The sequence below is a fragment of the Orycteropus afer genome, unplaced genomic scaffold (genome assembly GCF_000298275.1).
Source record: "Orycteropus afer afer isolate SDZICR_OR568_19922 unplaced genomic scaffold, OryAfe1.0 scaffold00035, whole genome shotgun sequence".
Classification (NCBI taxonomy): domain Eukaryota; kingdom Metazoa; phylum Chordata; class Mammalia; order Tubulidentata; family Orycteropodidae; genus Orycteropus; species Orycteropus afer.
In genome coordinates, this window is record NW_006921622.1 from 1,514,017 (window position 1) to 1,533,030 (window position 19,014).

At 39.2% G+C, this 19,014-nt stretch overlaps 1 protein-coding gene across 1 annotated transcript in view; it reads right to left on the bottom strand.

The window, feature by feature from the left end:
• RSU1 (Ras suppressor protein 1) overlaps nt 1-19,014 on the bottom strand; it is a 305,614-nt gene that overhangs the window by 195,311 nt on the left and 91,289 nt on the right. The window contains exons 4-6 of the mRNA XM_007936330.1: nt 15,347-15,465; nt 13,597-13,679; nt 13,211-13,325 (exon numbers count right to left, since the gene is read on the bottom strand). Coding sequence (XP_007934521.1) covers nt 13,211-13,325; nt 13,597-13,679; nt 15,347-15,465 — 317 coding nt within the window. The remainder of the gene's footprint in view (nt 1-13,210; nt 13,326-13,596; nt 13,680-15,346; nt 15,466-19,014) is intronic.

The window sequence follows — 19,014 nt, forward strand, 5'->3', positions numbered from 1 at the left end:
GGAAGGAAGATGGGGCAATCTACTTCCATAGTGATACTGCCTTGGAAACCCAAGGAGGGGTCGCTATGAGTCGGGTCCAACTCGATGGCACATAACAACAACAACAAATTATATATCCTTGGAGTCTGATTACTCTTGAGATGCTACTCAGTGACTGTCACTGCCTCATTTAAAGACCAGAGTTAAAAGATCTGACATGACAGCTAAACTAGTTTCCCCATTTCCAGAATAGTCAGGCTTCCCGCTCTTGATTTGTAATAATTTTAATTTATAACAAAATAAGGATTTAGAAAGATGGATTTATGCAGTGTATTTCAAACATGAAATAAATTACTAACACATAGACAAAGGAGAAAAGGATTAAAGTGTATACACACATCAGTAATATTAAAAAATGAAAACAATCACTTCAGAACAGTGATTATCCATGAGTTTTACAAGAAGAAAAATATCTCCAATAAAACAGGCACCTTCATAAAGGGCAACATAATATGATGAGAAAATAAGCAAATGGAAAACAAAGTTGTCACTTGCAAAGAGGTAAGTCTAAGATCTTAACAGGGAGTGAAGAACTGAATTTAATTAGTTAATGCAAGATTACAAAGTATTTAAAACCTTGGGATAAGTTAACAGTCACACAAAGGATGTCAATAAGTAAATTAGTATATTGAATATTTAATGTATATTGTAGGAGGCCACTATTTTTAAAAGTCAAGAAAAGGTTTATACATAGAATGCAACATTCTTTGATGGTTACCAGGGATGAGAGAGGAAGAGAGGGTAAGTCACTAACTACAGAATAGATATGTATTAACTTGGGTAAAGGGAAAGGCAAAATACATTAAGGGGGAGGGCAGTGTAACATGACTAAAGCAAAGGGGGGGGGAGAAGTGAATGAATAAATTAATGAATGAAACAATCAAGTAAATAATGGCCCAAGCAAAAGCTAAACACATAGCTTTTTAGATAGCATAACCAGCTGACTTTCTCCAGGCTCAATATAAAAATCACAAAAAGGATTAATGACTTGGTGCAGTGTACGAATTGCTTAATATGGCCCTTGTAGCCATAGTCCTGTACTTTGTGATGTATTATAAATTCTAGCCTCCATGCCTGTTCAGAAGGAGCTCTGGTGGTGCTGTGGTGAAAGCACCATAGGGTTAGAACCCACCAGCTGCTTCACAGGAAGATGATGATGCAATCTACCTCCAAAAAGATTTACAGCCTTGGAAACCCAATGTGGAGGGGGGTCACTGTCAGTGGGAACTGACTCAATGGTAATGCGTTTGGTTTTTATACTTGTTTTAGGGTGGGATGCATCTTGAGTCCCACCTTGCTGGAGGGTGTGACTCAAGTCATTACCTTAGTTTCCTTGAGGTTATATATAGGTTATATATATAAATGTTCTAGCAAAGTTGCCCTGTCTTACTCTGGATCCTGTATTTGGTTCATCATCTCACCCCTGGACTTGAGACAGCAGCCAATCATCCGACCTACTGATTTGGGTTCACCAGCCTCTGCAACCACATGAGTGAGGAGAATCCTCCAAACCTATGCCTGATCCACCAATTTGGGACTTGCTAGCTTCCCCACCTCTACTTCTCTGTGAGCCATTTCCTTGGCAGTGTGTGAGTTCTGTGAGATGTTATGATGAAATAAGGAGCTCTAAGATGGGAGGGAAGGTACTGAGGGGAGGAGAAGTTGATGTTAGACATTATGATAGTGTGGTATAGTAGTTTAGAAAACTTGTACATTTGGCAAATCTTTAAACTCCACCTCAATAGGGACTAGCCTTGCGCCGAATTCTTCTAAAAGAAATTATTTGAGCACTTGGGAAATAATTTCTAAAAATAAAAAAAGTTTTTCATTAAAATTACTATGTCAGGATTGAAGGCATTCTTGCTAGATCTTCTGTCCACACTGACTAGAGTCACTCCATCTGATCTTCACCCTCTTCTGCCCACTTCTTTTCCCCTGGCTTCTCTCTCTAATACCACCTATGCTTCTCAGCTTTCACAAGAGAGGACAGGGTGTGAGGTGAGATCTTAGCCTTTGGATCTACCCTCATTGCTTCTTTCCAGGTGCTCAATGACTAACTGCTTTTTTTCTGCCAAAAGGGTGGGGTTGGAGTGGCCTCTATGTTTAAACAGTTTCAGAAGAACTCACGTTTCAGGAAACCAGCCTCTAAAATCAAAGTTTAATAATACTAATCTACCATGTGCGCAACTTTTCATTCTCTTATATATAAAGTCACCATGATTTGGAGCTGACTCGATTGCTGCAAACAACAACTATGGTGGCTGTGTGTGTTTGTGTATGTGCGTGTGCATATGTATACACATAGATATATACACATATGTGCATGTATGTTCCTAATATTAACTGAAGAGATGTACTTACTCCTAACATTGGCTAGATTTCTTTGTGTAGATTATTTGATAAAGGAGAGCTTTAGTGAAAAAGGAGGAGACCCCCAATGGGATGGATTGACACAATTGCTGCAACAATAGGCTCAAACATAGCAATGACCGTGAGGATAGAGCAGGACCAGAAAACATTTTGTTCTGTTATACATAAGGCTGTTATGAGTTGAAGCCAACTCAGTGGCACCTGATAAAAACAAGTCCTTCTAATCCTCATAACAACTCTCTCAGGTGGGGGCTATTATTATGCTCATTTTACATGAGATGTAGAAGGTAAAATAACTTGTCCAAAGTCATAGAGCAACTGGGATAGTGAGTTAGGAACCCAAGCCTAAAGATTAAGAGTCAAGATAACCTCTCTCTATTCTATTACTTACAGTGCATCCTATAGGGTCACAATAAGGAGCTCTGGTGGCACAGTGCCGAAAGCATTTGATTGCTAACTGGAAGGCTGGCAGTTCAGGTCACTCCTCGCAAGGTAGGTTGGGCAATCTACTTCCATAGTGATATTGCCTCGGAAACCAAAGGAGGGGTCACTATGAGTCAGATCCAACTCGATAGCAGTTGAGTTAGAGGGTCACTATGAGTTAGAATCAACTGCATGGCATACAGCAACAACAACATTCTACTATTTAGATCTTTAAAATGTCTTAAACTTCTAGATAAGATAACTGGGAATCAACTGACAAAGTAATAATAATACAAAAGAAAATGAACTAGACACTTATAATCAGGGACTTAATTGAACAACAAAAAGAAAGATAATTCTGTTTCCTTTTGTCTGCCTCAGTAAATAAAGTATTTTCCTTGGCTTCTCAATGACCATACAGAAAAGGATTAAGAAATGTACTAGAAAGGGTTTTTGACTGGTGTATCCATTCCTCCTTAATTCTGTTGAGAATCCAACTCCCCCATCCCAGGGGTGGGGGGTGAGATTCTCAATTGACATCTACTCACTAAATGGGACTAGTATTTGTGTCCATCCTTCAAAAGTGTGATAGAAAGAATACATATGCTTCTTATATTTACTGTAATAATAAAATAAAATTAAAAAACTGCTATTAATTACCAGTACATAAAGCAGGACACTAAGTTAACTTGCATTCCAACTTTAGATATTTGTAGCATTTCTTCTATCTCTCCCATAAGATACATGGATTGATATAGAAAATCTAACATCTAAAACACTTTGTTTTGTTGCATATCTAGCTGGCCAATGTGATTTCCTTCTCCAAAGGCAATTGCAAGAGAAGTGGTCCCATGACTGTCTACAGCCAAAAAACAGTTACTCGTTCACAAAAGGACAAATATTATATGAGACTACTGTTATAAAAAGTCAAGGTCAATTGGCATAACACAGTCCACAAAGACACTGTTCTATATCCTACTTTGATGTATAGCAACTGGGGTCTTAAAAGTTTGTGAATAGCCATCTAAGATGCAATTACTGATCTCTCCCTGTCTGGAGCAAAAGAGAGTGAAGAAAATCAAAGATGAATGGAAATAATTAGTCCAAAGGACTAACAGAACATGTAAATCCCAGCCTCCACAACCCAGAGACCAGAAGAACTAGATGGTGCCTGGCTACCACTACCAATCACTTTGCAAGAAATTACATAAAAGGGTCCTGGATAGAGTGGGATAAAATGTGGAACAAAACTCAAAATCATTAAAAACAGGTTCAGATAGAGAGTAGTGGAACCCCTGAGACTCTGGTCCTTAGACACTCTTCAAACCTGGAAGTGAACTCACACCCATGGCTCAATTTTCAGCTAAATGATAGATAGGTTTATAAGGTGAACAATGACACCAAAGAGGTACACACACCTTTGAACAATCAACAATTTGTGATAAAAAGGGCAGCATTAAGCAGAAGGGATAGGAAAGGAGGAGAAAGGGAAAAACACAGGGAGGAGGTATGATGAGTGATGTTGTACTGTAGGAACTGTGATCAATGACATGAAACAAAATGTGGAGGAATTGCTGAATAGAAAACTCATTTGCCCTATAAACCTTCACCCAATCACAATTAAAAAAAATAAAAAAGGAAACCAAGGGGCATTTAGGCAAGAGAACCATGCAAAAACGTAGTACTGAAATGTTCAGCTCATAAGACAACCCTGCCTTCAGTTAATCAATTTCCTGCAAGTGAGAAAATGCAAAAGTAGAAGAGAACACTTCACATGACCAGCAGGTACAACCTGCAGCCACCAGCTCTGAAATCACCTTTAGGTTGCTTATGCCGGGGCTGTTTATTCTGAGGGTTGGTCAAAGTATCTGCCTTTCCCTCATCTCCTACCAATATAGGCCTTATATCTACTTCAGTAAAATTAATTCTTCCAGAAAAATAATACATATGGAAAAGAAAAGTAGATGAAACTTCAGTTAGATAAGTTGTTTGCTTTTTATAAAGAAAGACTGGATATGGGCTGAAATTTTTGCCCAAGAAGAGATTTCTGGATTTGGCCATGATCAGCAGAGATTTCAGTCATGTATATTTTACCCTCCTTCTCTGGCGAAGTTAACTACAGATGTCAGGGGAAAGGGAGGAGCTTCAATTAAGAGAAATCATTTTCCATATGAAGCAAAAGTATACATACCTACTACAATGGGTCTGAACTACATACAGGCATTAGCACTGACAAATTACTGTGGGACCAACCGGGGGTGGGGGGAGCCATAGTCCCTGATCTAGCCACAGACATTTGCTTGAATGCCCATCTTACCCTGCATGTTTCTGACCCTTGTGGCTTCATTGTTTAGGAATGGCAGTGTTTTGGGTTCAATATTGTGGCTTCTACAGTCATATCCAAAGAATCTCATCTAATCTGTGACACTAAATTTATGCTGAACATCCTCAAAATTCTATCTGCAGCCCAGACCTCTCTTCTGAACTCCAGACTCAAATATCCAATTGCTTTCTTGACATCTCCACTTGAATATGCAAAACTCAACTTATAATTGACTCCTCTTCTCCAGTCTTCCCATAATCTTCCCCAACCTTCCAGTGGCTCAGGACCAAAACCTCACAGTCAACCTTTACCACCTCATCCCCTCACCTAAACCCTCACCAATTCTTGTTAGATCTATCTTTGAAACAGTTCTAGAATCTGATCATTATATGTACCACTCCCATGCTAGATAAAACCACCATTATCTCTCACCAGTATTTTTATGATGGTATCCTAACTGGATTCTCTGCTTCTACCCTTGACTCAACTCCTAGCCTCTTTAGGCTCTTCTCAATACAACACAGCAGCCAAAGAGCCCTTTTGAAAAATAAGTCAGATCATGTAATGCCTTTTTTCAAAATCCTTCAATGTCTTCTGAGCTGTATTAGCTTCTCATTGCTGCTGTAATGAATTCCCATAAGCTGTGGCTGACAACAACACAAATTTATTCTTACAGTTCCAGAGCTCAGATGTCTGAAATTGGGTCTTATGGAGCTAAAATCAGGATGCCAGAAGCTATGTTTTCTGGATACTTCATGGGGGAATTTTTTTTTTTTCTTGCCTTTTTTTAGCTTCTGGAGGCCTCCCCCATTCTGTGGCTCATGGCCTCTTCCAGGCACTACTCCAACATCTTGCTTCCTTCATCGTATCTCCTACTACTGGCTCTTAATTCTCCTGCCTCCCTCTTATAAGCAATCTTGTGCTTACACTGGTGCCAGCTGGGTAATTCAGGATGCTCTTCCCATCTCAAGATCCTTAACTTAATCACATATGCAAAGATCCCTTTACCATGCAAGTTAAGACAGTCACAGGTTCTGGCTATTAGGAAGTTGACATCTTTGGGAGGCCACTGTTTAGCCTATCACAACATCTCTTTCAAAGTAAAAACCAAAATACTTAAGTGTTCTCATGTGATTTTGCCTCCACTTCTTATCTACACTCATCTTTTACAACTCTTGCCCTCCCTCACTCTGTTCCACACTAGATCCCTTGCTGCACCTCAACACACAAGCCCTCCTTAGGACCCTTGCACTTGCTGACCCTTCTAGCAGGAGAGCTCCCTCCCTCCTTTAGGTCTCTGCTGAGTGATACTGCTTTGTGAGTGAGGCTTTCTCTTATCACTCTGTATAATAGAGAAATGTTTTTGTTGTGTGTCGTCGAGTGGGACCCGACTCATAGCGACCCCTCCTTGGGTTGCCAAGGCAGTATCACTACAGAAGTAAATTGCCCAATAGCCCTCCCAATTCTCTGGCATGCCCCATTCTCTCTTTTAGGCCTTTTATTCCTCCAGAGCTTTTACCACCACCTGAGATTCAACTGTGAGCCCTGGTGGCACAACAGTTAAAGCACTAGGCTCCTAACTGAAAGATGGGCAGTTTAAATATACCAGCCATACCTTGGCAGTCTGCTTCTGTAAAGATCACAGCCTTGGAAATGCTATAGAGCAGGTCTACTCTGTCCTATAGGGTCACTATGAGCTGCAATCCACACGATGGCCACGGGGACATATGATTGATAGTCCACTCGCACTAGAATGTCATCTCCAAAAGGGGTGTTCTGACTCTTGTATCCCCAGCAAAAAAATATGGAGGCGTTCAATAAACAATTTTTAAATAAATTAATTTTACTTTATTGGAAACGTGAGCTCCTTGGAGAAAAGAACTGGCCTAAGGTAGTGACTTGGTAAATTTCTGAATAAATGAATAAATGAAAGGGAAAATGACAGACCCAACATACATTTAATTTTTTTTAGAGGTATACTGACTAACATGAAAGCAAGTGCTTTACTGTTTAGGAACTAGATATAACAGATAAAGTAAAGTATTCTAGGATGTACAACAAAAAGAAAGTAGTACAATTATGTATAAAAACTCCAACTGAGCCCTGCTTATCTTTTGTGGTGTTCCTGTACGTGCTCAGACCTGGCAAGTCAGAACTCATCTGGATTCTCTTGCTTGGCTGAAATACTCTCTCCAAGAGGACTTCAAGTTAGTAAGATCCAAATTTCTCCTTAAAAGAAATCTCAAAAGCATTTAGCTTGCTTATTCTGGTATGTGAAAAATAAATATCCAAGGGACAGATCATTACCCACACTTTCAAATGCACGCAGAAGTAAATCTACAGCCAGTGAATGCTAGAGGAGCAGGTATAATAAGCTCCAAGTGTATCAGTACTGAGTACTGTTTACCGGTCAAAAGCAGCTTCCAGTTGGTCACCTTTGGGATGCTCTACACATACAAACAAAAGAAAACATTCCTAATGTAACTAGGTGTTCACTAGGGGAAAGAACCACAGGGATAACCCAACGGGCTTGGAATGGAATGGCAATTCATGTTCCAGAGACCATCTTGGCTGCATTTTGCAGAATCAGTCTAGTCCTAAGGAGCCCTGGTGGCACAATGGTTAAGTGTTTAGCCACTAACTGAAAGGTTGGTGTTTGGAACTCACCAAGTGGCTCCTTAGGAAAAAGACTTGGCAGTCTCCTTCTGTAAACAGCCTAGCAACTCTGTAGTTCTACTCTATCATATGGGGTTACTATCAGTTGGAATGGGAGCTCTGGTAGCATAATGCCTAAGGCATTTGACTGCTAACCAAAAAGGCTGGTGGTTCAAACCTACTAGCCACTCCTCAGAAGAAAGATTGAGCAATCTACTTCTGTAGTGATGTTGTTATTGTTATGTGCCGTCGAGTCAGACCCGACTCATAGTGACCCCTCCTTGGGTTTCTGAGGCAGTATCACTACAGGAGTAGGTTGCGCAACCTCCCTTCCGAGGAGTGGCTGGTGGGTTTGAACTGCCAGCCTTCTGATTAGCAGTCAAGTGCCTTAGGCACTATGTAACCAGAGCATCCTATGTAGTGATACTGCCTCAGAAACCCAAGGAAGGGGCTGGGATGAGTCGGATCTGACTCGATGGCAGTGAGTTTGATATTTTGGTTTTATCAGTTGGAATAGACTCACTGGTCGAAACAACAACATTATAGCCCTCTTGCTCACAAACTGCCCATGCAACTCACCACTCTCAATCATCTCTCCTTCTGCCATCATTTGCAAAGTGTGTGTGTGTGGGGGGGGGGGTAAGAGGTGCTATGTTTTGTGCAAGTTTGGAATCCCAATTTCTAGTATTGCTTTTACTGGAATATGGATGAGAGCATTATACCACAGTAGTTAGGAAGGCGGATCAAAAGGCTAGACTGTCTGGGTTCAAAGCTTACCTCTAAGATTTACCAGCTGTGCCCCCTTTAACATGTTACCAACTCCTTCAGTGTCCTCATCTCTAAAGATTCCTCTGACTATTCTTAAGACAATTATAGGAAATTTTATAGGTAAAGCACTTATCATAATTCCTTGGCACACCAGGACTTAATAAGCATGTTGCTGTTAACTGTTTGCCATCAAGTCAATTCTGACTCATAGCAATGCTACAGTACAGGGTAGAACTGCCCCATACAGTTTCCTAGGCTATAATCTTTACAGGAACAGACTGTCATGTCTTTTTTCTCATTAAGCGTTCAAACCACCAACCTTTCAATTAGCAGACAAACACTAAGTCATTGTGCCCCCAGGGCTCCTTTTTAATAAACATTTGCTATTACTAAAACTAGGAGCTCTCATAGCATAGTGCCTAAGGCACTTAACTGCTAACCAGAAGGCTGGCGGTTCAAACCCACCAGCCACTCCTAGGAAGGAAGGTTGGGCAATCTACTTCCGTAGTGATACTGCCTTGGCAACCCAAGGAGGGGTTGCTATGAGTCGGGTCCGACTCCACGGCACATAACAACAACATTACTAAGACAATTATTATATCATTATTTATTATGTTATTCCTGACTTAAAAAAAAATCCGTGTTCAAAAATAAATGATATATACCTACCCCTCATTTATTGACATGGTGAGGTTCCAAAGACCAGGTCATTATGCAATAATTGGAATTACGTGAAAATAGAAGATGACCAGGTCAGATCAGAAAACGGAGGATGATTATGTCATTACATAACTGCACACAACTGCCAAACTACTCAGAACCATGGCCTGACCAAGATGACACATGACCTTAACCACTACAGCCAGTGTTACCCTCACCTCACAGCTTTGCCTTTATTAACATTAACATTTCATTAATGTGGAAAATAGTCAGATAGTAGATTTTCTGTCACTGTCCTAAATGTAAAATGTTGGATAATGAGACAGTCAAAAAGTGAGGAGTCAGTGTGTTTGTCTTCACCTTGAGTTTAGGTTTAAAACAGAACCTCCTAGGGTTTGATCACTTATTTCCAGCTAAATGTTTGCCTGCAATTAGGGAAAACTGCCACCAGCCAGAGGTTGAGTATAGGTTTTTCATACATATGACCAAATATAAAGTGATTTACAGACTTTCTGCTCACGTCTACTCCTGAATAAATAAATAAATAAATATAGATGTGAGTGTCTGCAAACAAGAAACAGTATCAGAAGAGACAAATTATATATTTGTGTGTGTGTGTGTTTGTGTATACACACACACTCACTCACTGCCGTGGACTCAGATCCGACTCACAGCAACCCCTCCTTGGGTTTCTGAGATGGTATCACTATGGAAGTAGATTGCCCAATCTTCCTTCCAAGGAGTGGCTGGTAGGTTTGAACTACCTTCTAGCCTTCTGGTTAGCAGTCAAATGCCTTTTATATAACATACATATATATATATATATATATTTTTTTTTAATGTATTCATATATAATGTATATGAAAATATACAAATAAAAATATGCATAATTTTTTATTAGAGAGCATAATAGAGATATTATACAAATATGACACAGAACTCCTGTCTAAATACGACAGGCAATGAATAAGATTTTTTTAAATGTAAATACTTAGGTATTTATATTAGGTGTTTTAATATTAGGTTTAATTGTGTATTTTTCTAAGAGATTATCTGATAAAAATAATAATTTAATGTTCTATGTTGCCTCACTGCTTGCAAGTGAAATAAAAACAAACATCAAAATATACATTTTTTCCCTTTCTACTAATCATACCAACTCACAGAGCATGTCATAATCACCTCATGAGCTTTATCAAGTTACACAAGAATTACTTTTCCACACCTTAGAAGGAAGGTTGGGCAATCTACTTCCGTAGTGATACCACGTCGGAAGCCAAGGAGGGGTCGCTATGAGTCGGATCCAACTTGACAGCAGTGAATGAGTGAGTGAGAGACTTTTCCACATGGAGATTTTGATTCAATAGTTTGGGAAAGGAAGCAGGTTATTTGCATTTTGAAAAAGCTAACCAGTTATTACTGATGCACACCTATATTAGTAATCACTGACAAAGTCTTTCTCCGACAAGTTGTTTTTGCCATAACAACTTTTGCAAAAACACTTCTCCTTCTCCCAATGCAAGATGCCATTGCTTTTAACTCAATAAACAAAGTGTTGAGTTACTCCTGAGCCCTTAAAATCAGGGCAAGTTCCTTCAACCCTTCTACAAAGGATCTACAAGAGATGGAAAAAGTGTCTGTGTGTGTTTAACTTTACATTTATTACGCTTATAAATGTTTTCCCTTTACATTAGAGCTATCCAACAGAACTTACTGTGCTGACAGAAATGTTTTATATCCGTGCTTTCCCATAGGGTAATCACTAGCCACGTGTGGCTACTGAGCACAGGTGCAACTAAGTAACTGAATTTTTAATTCTATTTATTTTTCATTCCTTTAAATTTGAAGAGCCGCATGTGGCTAGTGGCCTCCATACTACAGAGCACAGCTCTAGATGAACTCCGCCAGCTCATAACCTTCCTAACACCTGGCTATTTGGGTCCTTGTTTCATTAACTCACTCAGTAAACATTCCCTGGCAGCAACCACAAACCTGACATGTGCTAGGCACTGAGGATACAACAGTGAACAAATATTAAAATACACAGGCTTGTGTGTTACTTTCTGGTCTCTTTAAAATGATCACAGTCATTTGACCAACTGCTTCCTCTAAGAACACTGGGTTAAATGTGTTCTTCAAAATTATTGGAAACAAGAATGGCAGTTTGAGAAAACGATACAGTTGAGTGCAGTTCAAAGGAATGGAGAATACAAAGTTTGTATGAGAAGAGAAAAGTGAACTCATGATAATTTTCTAGAAGGGCAACAAAATCTCATTAATAAAACAACTAGTTTGGAAGTTATTTCCAAGTTAAAATGCCATGGGGGGTACCAGTTACCAGTTGTCATGGAGGAGATTCCAGTTAATGGAGACCCCACGTGTGTCAAAGTAGAATTGCACTCCACAGGGTTTTCAGTGGCTCATGTTTTAGAAGTACCATATATATATATGTATATATGTGTATATATATATATATATATATATATATATATATATGTATATATATATATATATATATATATATATATACACACACACACACACATACACACACACACATATACAGCATATAATGCACCCACATAATATGTTCACACATATAATGCACATAGTACACACAGGAAACTAGCATATGAGGGGGTTGCATAGTTTGCAAAATAAGAAAAAAAGGTATAAAACACATGCTATTTGCGCAAAAACAAGACAGATTGCCACACCTTTCTTCCAAAGTACTGGGCTTACTCAAACCCTGAAACTTCATTTAGCCAACAAGTACACTAACCATTTGCACCACCAGGCACTCTGTCATAGGGTTGTTGTTGCTGTTAGGTGTCAGTGAATTGGTTCCAACTCATAGTGATCCTATGTACAACAGAGCAAAACACTGCCTGGTCCAATGCCATCTTCACAATTGTTGCTATGTTTAAGACCATTATTGCTCCCACTATGTCAATCCATCTTGTTGATTCCTCTTTTCTGCTGACTCTCTACTTTACCAAGCATGATGTCCTTCTCCAGGGACTGGTCTTCCCTCATAACATGTCCGAAGTACGTGAGATGAAGTTTCACTATCGTCGCTTCCAAGGAGCATTCCAGCTGTATTACTTCCAAGACAGATTTGTTTGTTCTTCAGGCAGTCCACGGTATATTTGATATTCTTTACCAACACCATTATCCAAATACATCTATTCTCCTTTGGTCTTCCTTATTCATTGTCCAGCTTTCCCATGCATATAAAGCAACTGAAAGTCCATGGCTTGGGTCAAGCACACCTTAATCCTCAAAGTGACATCTTTGTTCTTTAACTCTTTCAAGAAGTCTTTTGCCCATTGCTTGATTTCTTGGCTGCTACTTCCACGGGCATTGATTGTGGATCCAAGTAAAATGAAATCCTTGTCAACTTCTATCTCTTCATCATCATGTTGCTTATAAGGAATTTCAGCTAGAACCCATTAACAATTCCCACTGGAGATGGCATTAGAAGAAAAGTCAAATTCATGAGTGGAAAATGTACTTTTAAATAGCTGTAACAAATACTTTAACTATTTGATAAAAGCTCTGAAGAGATCGAAAATAAAAAGTTTGATAAAACTTATTTACACTAGGTAAGACAGACAGGATCCAGAGAGCTGAATCAGCATCACCCAGCTAGTAAATGAAGAAACATAGGTCAGACCCTAACTACTATTCCCACACTTTCTCCACTACACCATGCAGGGAGCTCAGGCAGGCCATTCTGTATCAGCAAGCAGCTTCTGAGAGACTGGATGCTGTAGCTGCTGAGCAAAGCCTCAGGACGGGTCAAACCCCTAAGAACTGAACTCTAGTCAATGACAAATGGTACTAGAAATGATGAGAATCGAGTATCTAGGTAGAGGGTATGTGTCAACAGACAGGGCTGTTAGAATTGCTACATTTGGTTAAATATTATTAATTAAACCCAAAACCAAGATCATTCATCAGCAACCTTACCTAGTTCTGGAGGCAGAACGGTCAGGCGATTTCCCTGAATGTGGAGCTCCTTAAGCTGAGTAAGCTCCCCAGTTTCCTTAGGCAGTGAGATCAGGTCATTATCCCTAAGGCTGAGCTAAATACAAGAAAACAAGGAGTTGTCAAAACAATTTTCACATAAAGAGACGCTTGACAGAAAACTCTTTCCTCATCCATGCCCTCTCTTCTTTTAAGGCCCAATCCTTGCAATTTATTTACAAGTGTCTGTAGATAAACAGAAACAGTATCAGGAGCAGCGGTTTACTCCTGCAAAACAAACCTTACTCCTTCTCAAATTGACTTGATTCTACTCCTACAAGAGCTGTAAGAGTGAATTGATTTTCTAAGAATTTAGATAAATTACTTACTATCTGCAACTTTGTGAGCTTCCCAATATCTGGTGGCAGGATTTCAAAATCGTTGTCACTTAGATAGAGTGCACGCAAGGTGGCTGCAAATTAAACAGCAATATATAAACAAAGTGGCATGGAACCCAAGCATTTGAGGTCTGATCAATACGAGGGAGTCAGCTTTGATTAATAACCCTGCCTTGGTGAAAAGCCTGTGACATACCTAGGGCTCACAATAATAACAAGCAGGTCAAACTTAGATTTACTGGCTTATTGTATGGCTGGTGTGTTCAGGAAAACATCCATATCCAAAAGGACTGACACAATTAACAACTGCGGGCACCAGCATTTCTTGGCACAGAGTTTCCATATGCTTTCAGAAAACATGGTTACTTTTCTCTGTTATTTCCAATTCACATTTATTTCTCCATTTGCATTCAAAATAAAACAAAGGAAATCACTTTCACTTGTATCAATTTCTAGCACAAAAGGGCTGCTTAATGTACACAAAACTAGACTAAAAAGATAAAAACCAAGCAAAGCTTTCCAGTGACAGAAGCATAATCCCAGCTCACCATTTCCTATCCTACTAACTGCCATTGTTGGTTTTCATAGTTTCCACTACAAAAATAAATGAAAACAAAGGACCTACAATAACAGGGAGTTAATAGACTAAACTATAACTTAAGCAGAATCTCACTAAGCAGAAATTTTGTTCACAACATTACACAATGATAACAAGAACCCAAACTACTGAAGGCAAGGTCCTACAGCATCTTCTCATCATCAACCAAAAAGGAGGGATATAATTAAATGTTTTCTATATAGTTTGTTTTCAGGTGTCTAATTACATTGCAATATTTTAAATCTGACACAACTTTATGTTGATATATGTAACAAAAACAATTTCCTCAACCAGAAATCAGGGTATGTGGTCCAAGAAAAAATTTTAGAGTGGGTAGAACTGGTCTCATAAGCTTGAGACAGCCTGGGGGAGACAGTGTATATAAGTGAGAAACTGAAATCACAGAGACTGGTTCAGAAAATTCAGAATCTCAGAATGTCATCGATGTCACTATTTGGAGAACTAGAACAGTTAGTTAAGGGAAGCAACATTTTCTTAAATCCTTCTGGAAAATGTGTTCCCAAAAAATCAGTTTCACCTAATTTTTAAGAGCATCTTCAGCATGAAATTTGTTCACATATGAAAGGAGAAAGCATATTCATTTGCTACTAACAATTTCTTAATGTATGGTCATACACTGGGCAAAACTATTTCAATAAGAATTGTGTTTTTTGTTTAAAAAAAAAAAGACAAAACAAGAATTCTGGCTGAAAAATTTAAAAGTTTGGCTAGCATTTTATTAATGGGTATGTTTTTATAAATAATTGACTAGAATATCTTTGGACAAATGTCCTACAAAAAGTTAATAGCAACACAGACAGAAGTAATTCTTTGGCACACTCTTGAAAAGAACCTTAAATTTCTTAGCTAAATGTGAGGCTTGACCTCATTTAGGTACATAATCTCTATTACAAAGTTAATACGATATTGCTAGGTCCACTTCAGCCCAATGGTGTCAGATAACTATCTATCAAACATATATACTGCTGAGCTATGAAGAAATATTCAAAAGGAGTCTGTGAGAAAAAAAAAAATACATATATCCAATAATTTCTCTTGGAGTTTGGGCCCCGGCAAATAAATTTTACTTTGAGAACACAAAGTACCATTTTAAGGAGATTTATAGAATTAAAAGTTTCTTACTAAGGTAGAAGAAGTTTCCTGGAAGAGAATTTTCATTCAAGTTGTTGTAAGTCAAGTCAAGGACCTCAAGAGCTGGTAGAGAGCCAAATCCTCGAGGCAAAGTGTTTAACCTATTCATGCTGTGGTTGGGGAAAAAGAAAATCCAAGACGTCACACTCAAAACCTATGTTTATACACAATACTTAGATCACCTCTGTATCACAGGCCTAAGCAACACATATAAGAGGCTGAAAGCTCAAAGAAGTGTCAATGTTCTATAAGAAATTTCTGCTATTTTAATCAGCATAATAATTTTACTTCAAAACCTAATTCAACATTAAACATTCAAACATTCAGTTCAAACATTAGAAAATTTCTTAGTCATTTACTCCAAAGAAAAAGCTTAGTCACTGTTTTACATAGAAACTTAAGTTATCACAAAATGCCTGTCCTAGAAAAAAACATCAACACAGTGATGATAATACCTCAAAATATACATACTAAGCTTTGTAATTTCTGGGGTCCTGTCTTTTCTTTCATGTATTCCTCCCAACAGAAAGAAAATAATCACTTTTTTAATTCTGCAACTACCAGCATTTAATTATTATCACAAACGAAATCCAAGAGAAATTTTGTTTTCTCCTGTCATTTATTATTTTCTTCAAGACTCTTATTTTTCTTAATATAGTTCCCTTTGAGGATACTGAGAAACTGACTAAAAAAAAAAAAAGAAAAGAAAACCACAAACTTTAATACAGATTGACCGATACTGAAAGGCGAAAAGAAGTATGACACTAAAATAATTCTATTCATCAATCCTTCCCCATGTTAGACGCCATCCACATCACAACTACCCAACAGGCCTCATAAGAAATAGCTAACAGCAAAGGAGGAAAACAATGGAAGAAAGTGGATTTCCACCTTTGACGGGCTACAAAAGTCCTAGGCGTATTTTATGCTTGGCAAAGAAACCTCCCATTTACTGTGACGGTAACACCAAAAGATTATTTTCTACAAATTCACAATTTGTGACGTGCATTTATGTCAAGTATTTCACTTGGCTCACTAAAACTATTTTGCAATATAGACAGATTAAAGCTTATAATTAGGTCTATAATGATGAGAGGAAGAAACAGGCTCAACGAGGTGGAATAACAAGGATGGCTGACTCGACTGACGATGGCAACAGGATGCCAAAGACAGCCAAGTACCTCACTAAGACCTGACTACCCTACACTTGTGGGTTCCAAGACATGAATTCTGAGTAAACTGAAAGAAAAATTAGAGAGAGTAAGAAAAGGACAGACGCATACATCAGGGGCTTCTTTCCTTGCATATCGCTCTAACTTAGCCATTGTTAAAAATTATCAGCAAGTCAAAGTGCTTTTTCTCCAAACACAGAAAAATACTTATGAAATGTAAAAGTTAGGTAATCCATGGTTGTTAGACTTCCTTAGAGGGCTTCTCACCTAAGGACAGAGTCCCCGTCAAATTTGTGGCCTAGAGCAAGCCTTGAGACTTTCCACCTCCTGGTGGCAAGAATTTGCCCAAATTGGAGGTTTACTTTATCTTCGCTTCATTTACCAATGCATCCAACCTGTGAAGAACACACAAAAACCCACCTAAAGTTGGCAGCAGAAAGAGTGGGCAGAGGGGAGGCCTCTAATGGTTAAATGTTCAACTGCTAACCAAAAAGGCTCTGAGAGAGAAAAGACCTGGCAATCTGTTGGCATAAAGATTACAGCCTAGGAAACCCTGTGCAGCAATTCCACTCTGTCACATGGGGAAGAGATAAGAGATATAAGCAGCAATCGATGGCACACAAGAACACATCAACAGAGGCTTCGGAAGGTCTCGCAGGGGGGCTACTGATAACCCCAGCTACAAAACATGCAAGGAACTTCAGAGTCGGCTATCTCTCCAGACACCAGCCCATAGTGATCCGGCAGCATCTCTCTCCACAGAATGAAGGGTGTGATGTGCTGGTGGCCCCACAAAGCCAGGTGTTAACAATCATCTACGTGTGTGGGACTTCTCAGAGTCTCCTCCTGAGAATGCTAGAAGTTTCCATGAGGGGTTACAGGAGCTCTAGTAGCATAGTGCCTAAGGCACTTGACTGCTAAGCAGAAGGCTCACGGTTCAAACCCACCAGCCACTCCTCAGAAGGAAGATTGGGTAATCTACTTCCATATTGACACCACCATGACAACCCAAGGAGGGATTACTATGAGTCGGGGCTGACTCAACAGTACATAAAAACAACAACATGATGGGTTATAGTTGGGGTAAAAGAACAGAGTTCTAAAATCTGAAATAGCTAGGTTAGAAGTCCAACTCCAGCACCTCTCAGCTACGTGACCTTGGGAAAGTTATCCCGCCTCTCTGAGGCCCAACTTCCTCAGAACAACAGCACCTTCACTGCAGAACTGCTGTGAAGATGACAGAGAAAACATCTGAAGCACTTAACTTAATTTGTGGTTCATAGCAGGGTCCTCCAGAAGCAATGGCTCTAACGGCAATTAGTTTTCAAGAGGTTTGATAGAGATTTTGACTCGACCCCAAACAAGCAAGTTTACCTTGTTGTTGTTGTTATGTGCCGTAGATTCAGACCTGACTCATAGCGGCCCCTCCTTGGGTTTCCATGTTGGTATCACTACGGAAGTAGATTGCCCAACCTTCCTTCCAAGGAGTAGCTGGTGGGTTTGAACCACCAGCCTTCTGGTTAGCAGTCAAGTGCCTTAGGCACTATGCTATCAGAATTCCTAAGTTTACCTTAGGAGAAAATAATATTTGGATGACCAGAACACTATTTAGTTTTCTATCTGCACCCATCAGTTTAATCTGTCATTTTAGATCTTTAAAGATAAAGCTGCTTACCGCTCAACTGTGCCAAATAATATCAATTATTTTGTTTGCATATGAATGCTGCCCACATGCCTAAAAGAAATGGGAAAACGCATACCTATGATGGAGAAATTTTTAAAACTAGATAGTCTACGGCCACTCAGCACTTTATCTTCTTCTCTTCTTCAAAAGCCATGAGAAGGCCTGTACTAACACTTTCCTTTTGGAGTTTTTTTTTTTTTTTTCCCCTGGAATTCCTCTTAGGCTACTTTCACTTCAACAAAACCTTCTTGGCTATAGTCAGTCATTTTTCTTGCCTCCACAGTGATCGACTCACCCACTTGGCAAAGAACAAAAGTTTCAATTTCAAATCTGTAAACTCTCAATACCGTGCGCTTCAGGAAAACTTCTAAATGCTTATGATATGAGCTCTAGCATCTCACTAGGTCGAAGATGGTTCTGGTTGCATGTGCTGAGTGTTTGGATAATGGATACATGTGGCATTACTGCTAGGCTTTATGATCTCCTACATGTGTATTTTTATGCTGCTGCTTTGGATTCTAAGGAGCTCTGCTGGTACAGTGCCTAAGGCATTTGGCTGCTAACCATAAGGTTGGCAGTTCAAATCCACCAGCTGCTCTGTGTGAGGAAGATGAGCAATTTACTTACGTAAAGACTTACGCCTTGGAAACCCAATGGGGTCATTATGAGTTGGAATAGAGTCGATGGCAGTGGGTTTTGTGTGCTTTGGATTCTAAGGAGTCTTAACTTGCCTTAAACAAGGTTGTGCATGTACAATTCTTTATGCCATTCAAGGAAGGAAGCATCTTCTATTGAAACCCACC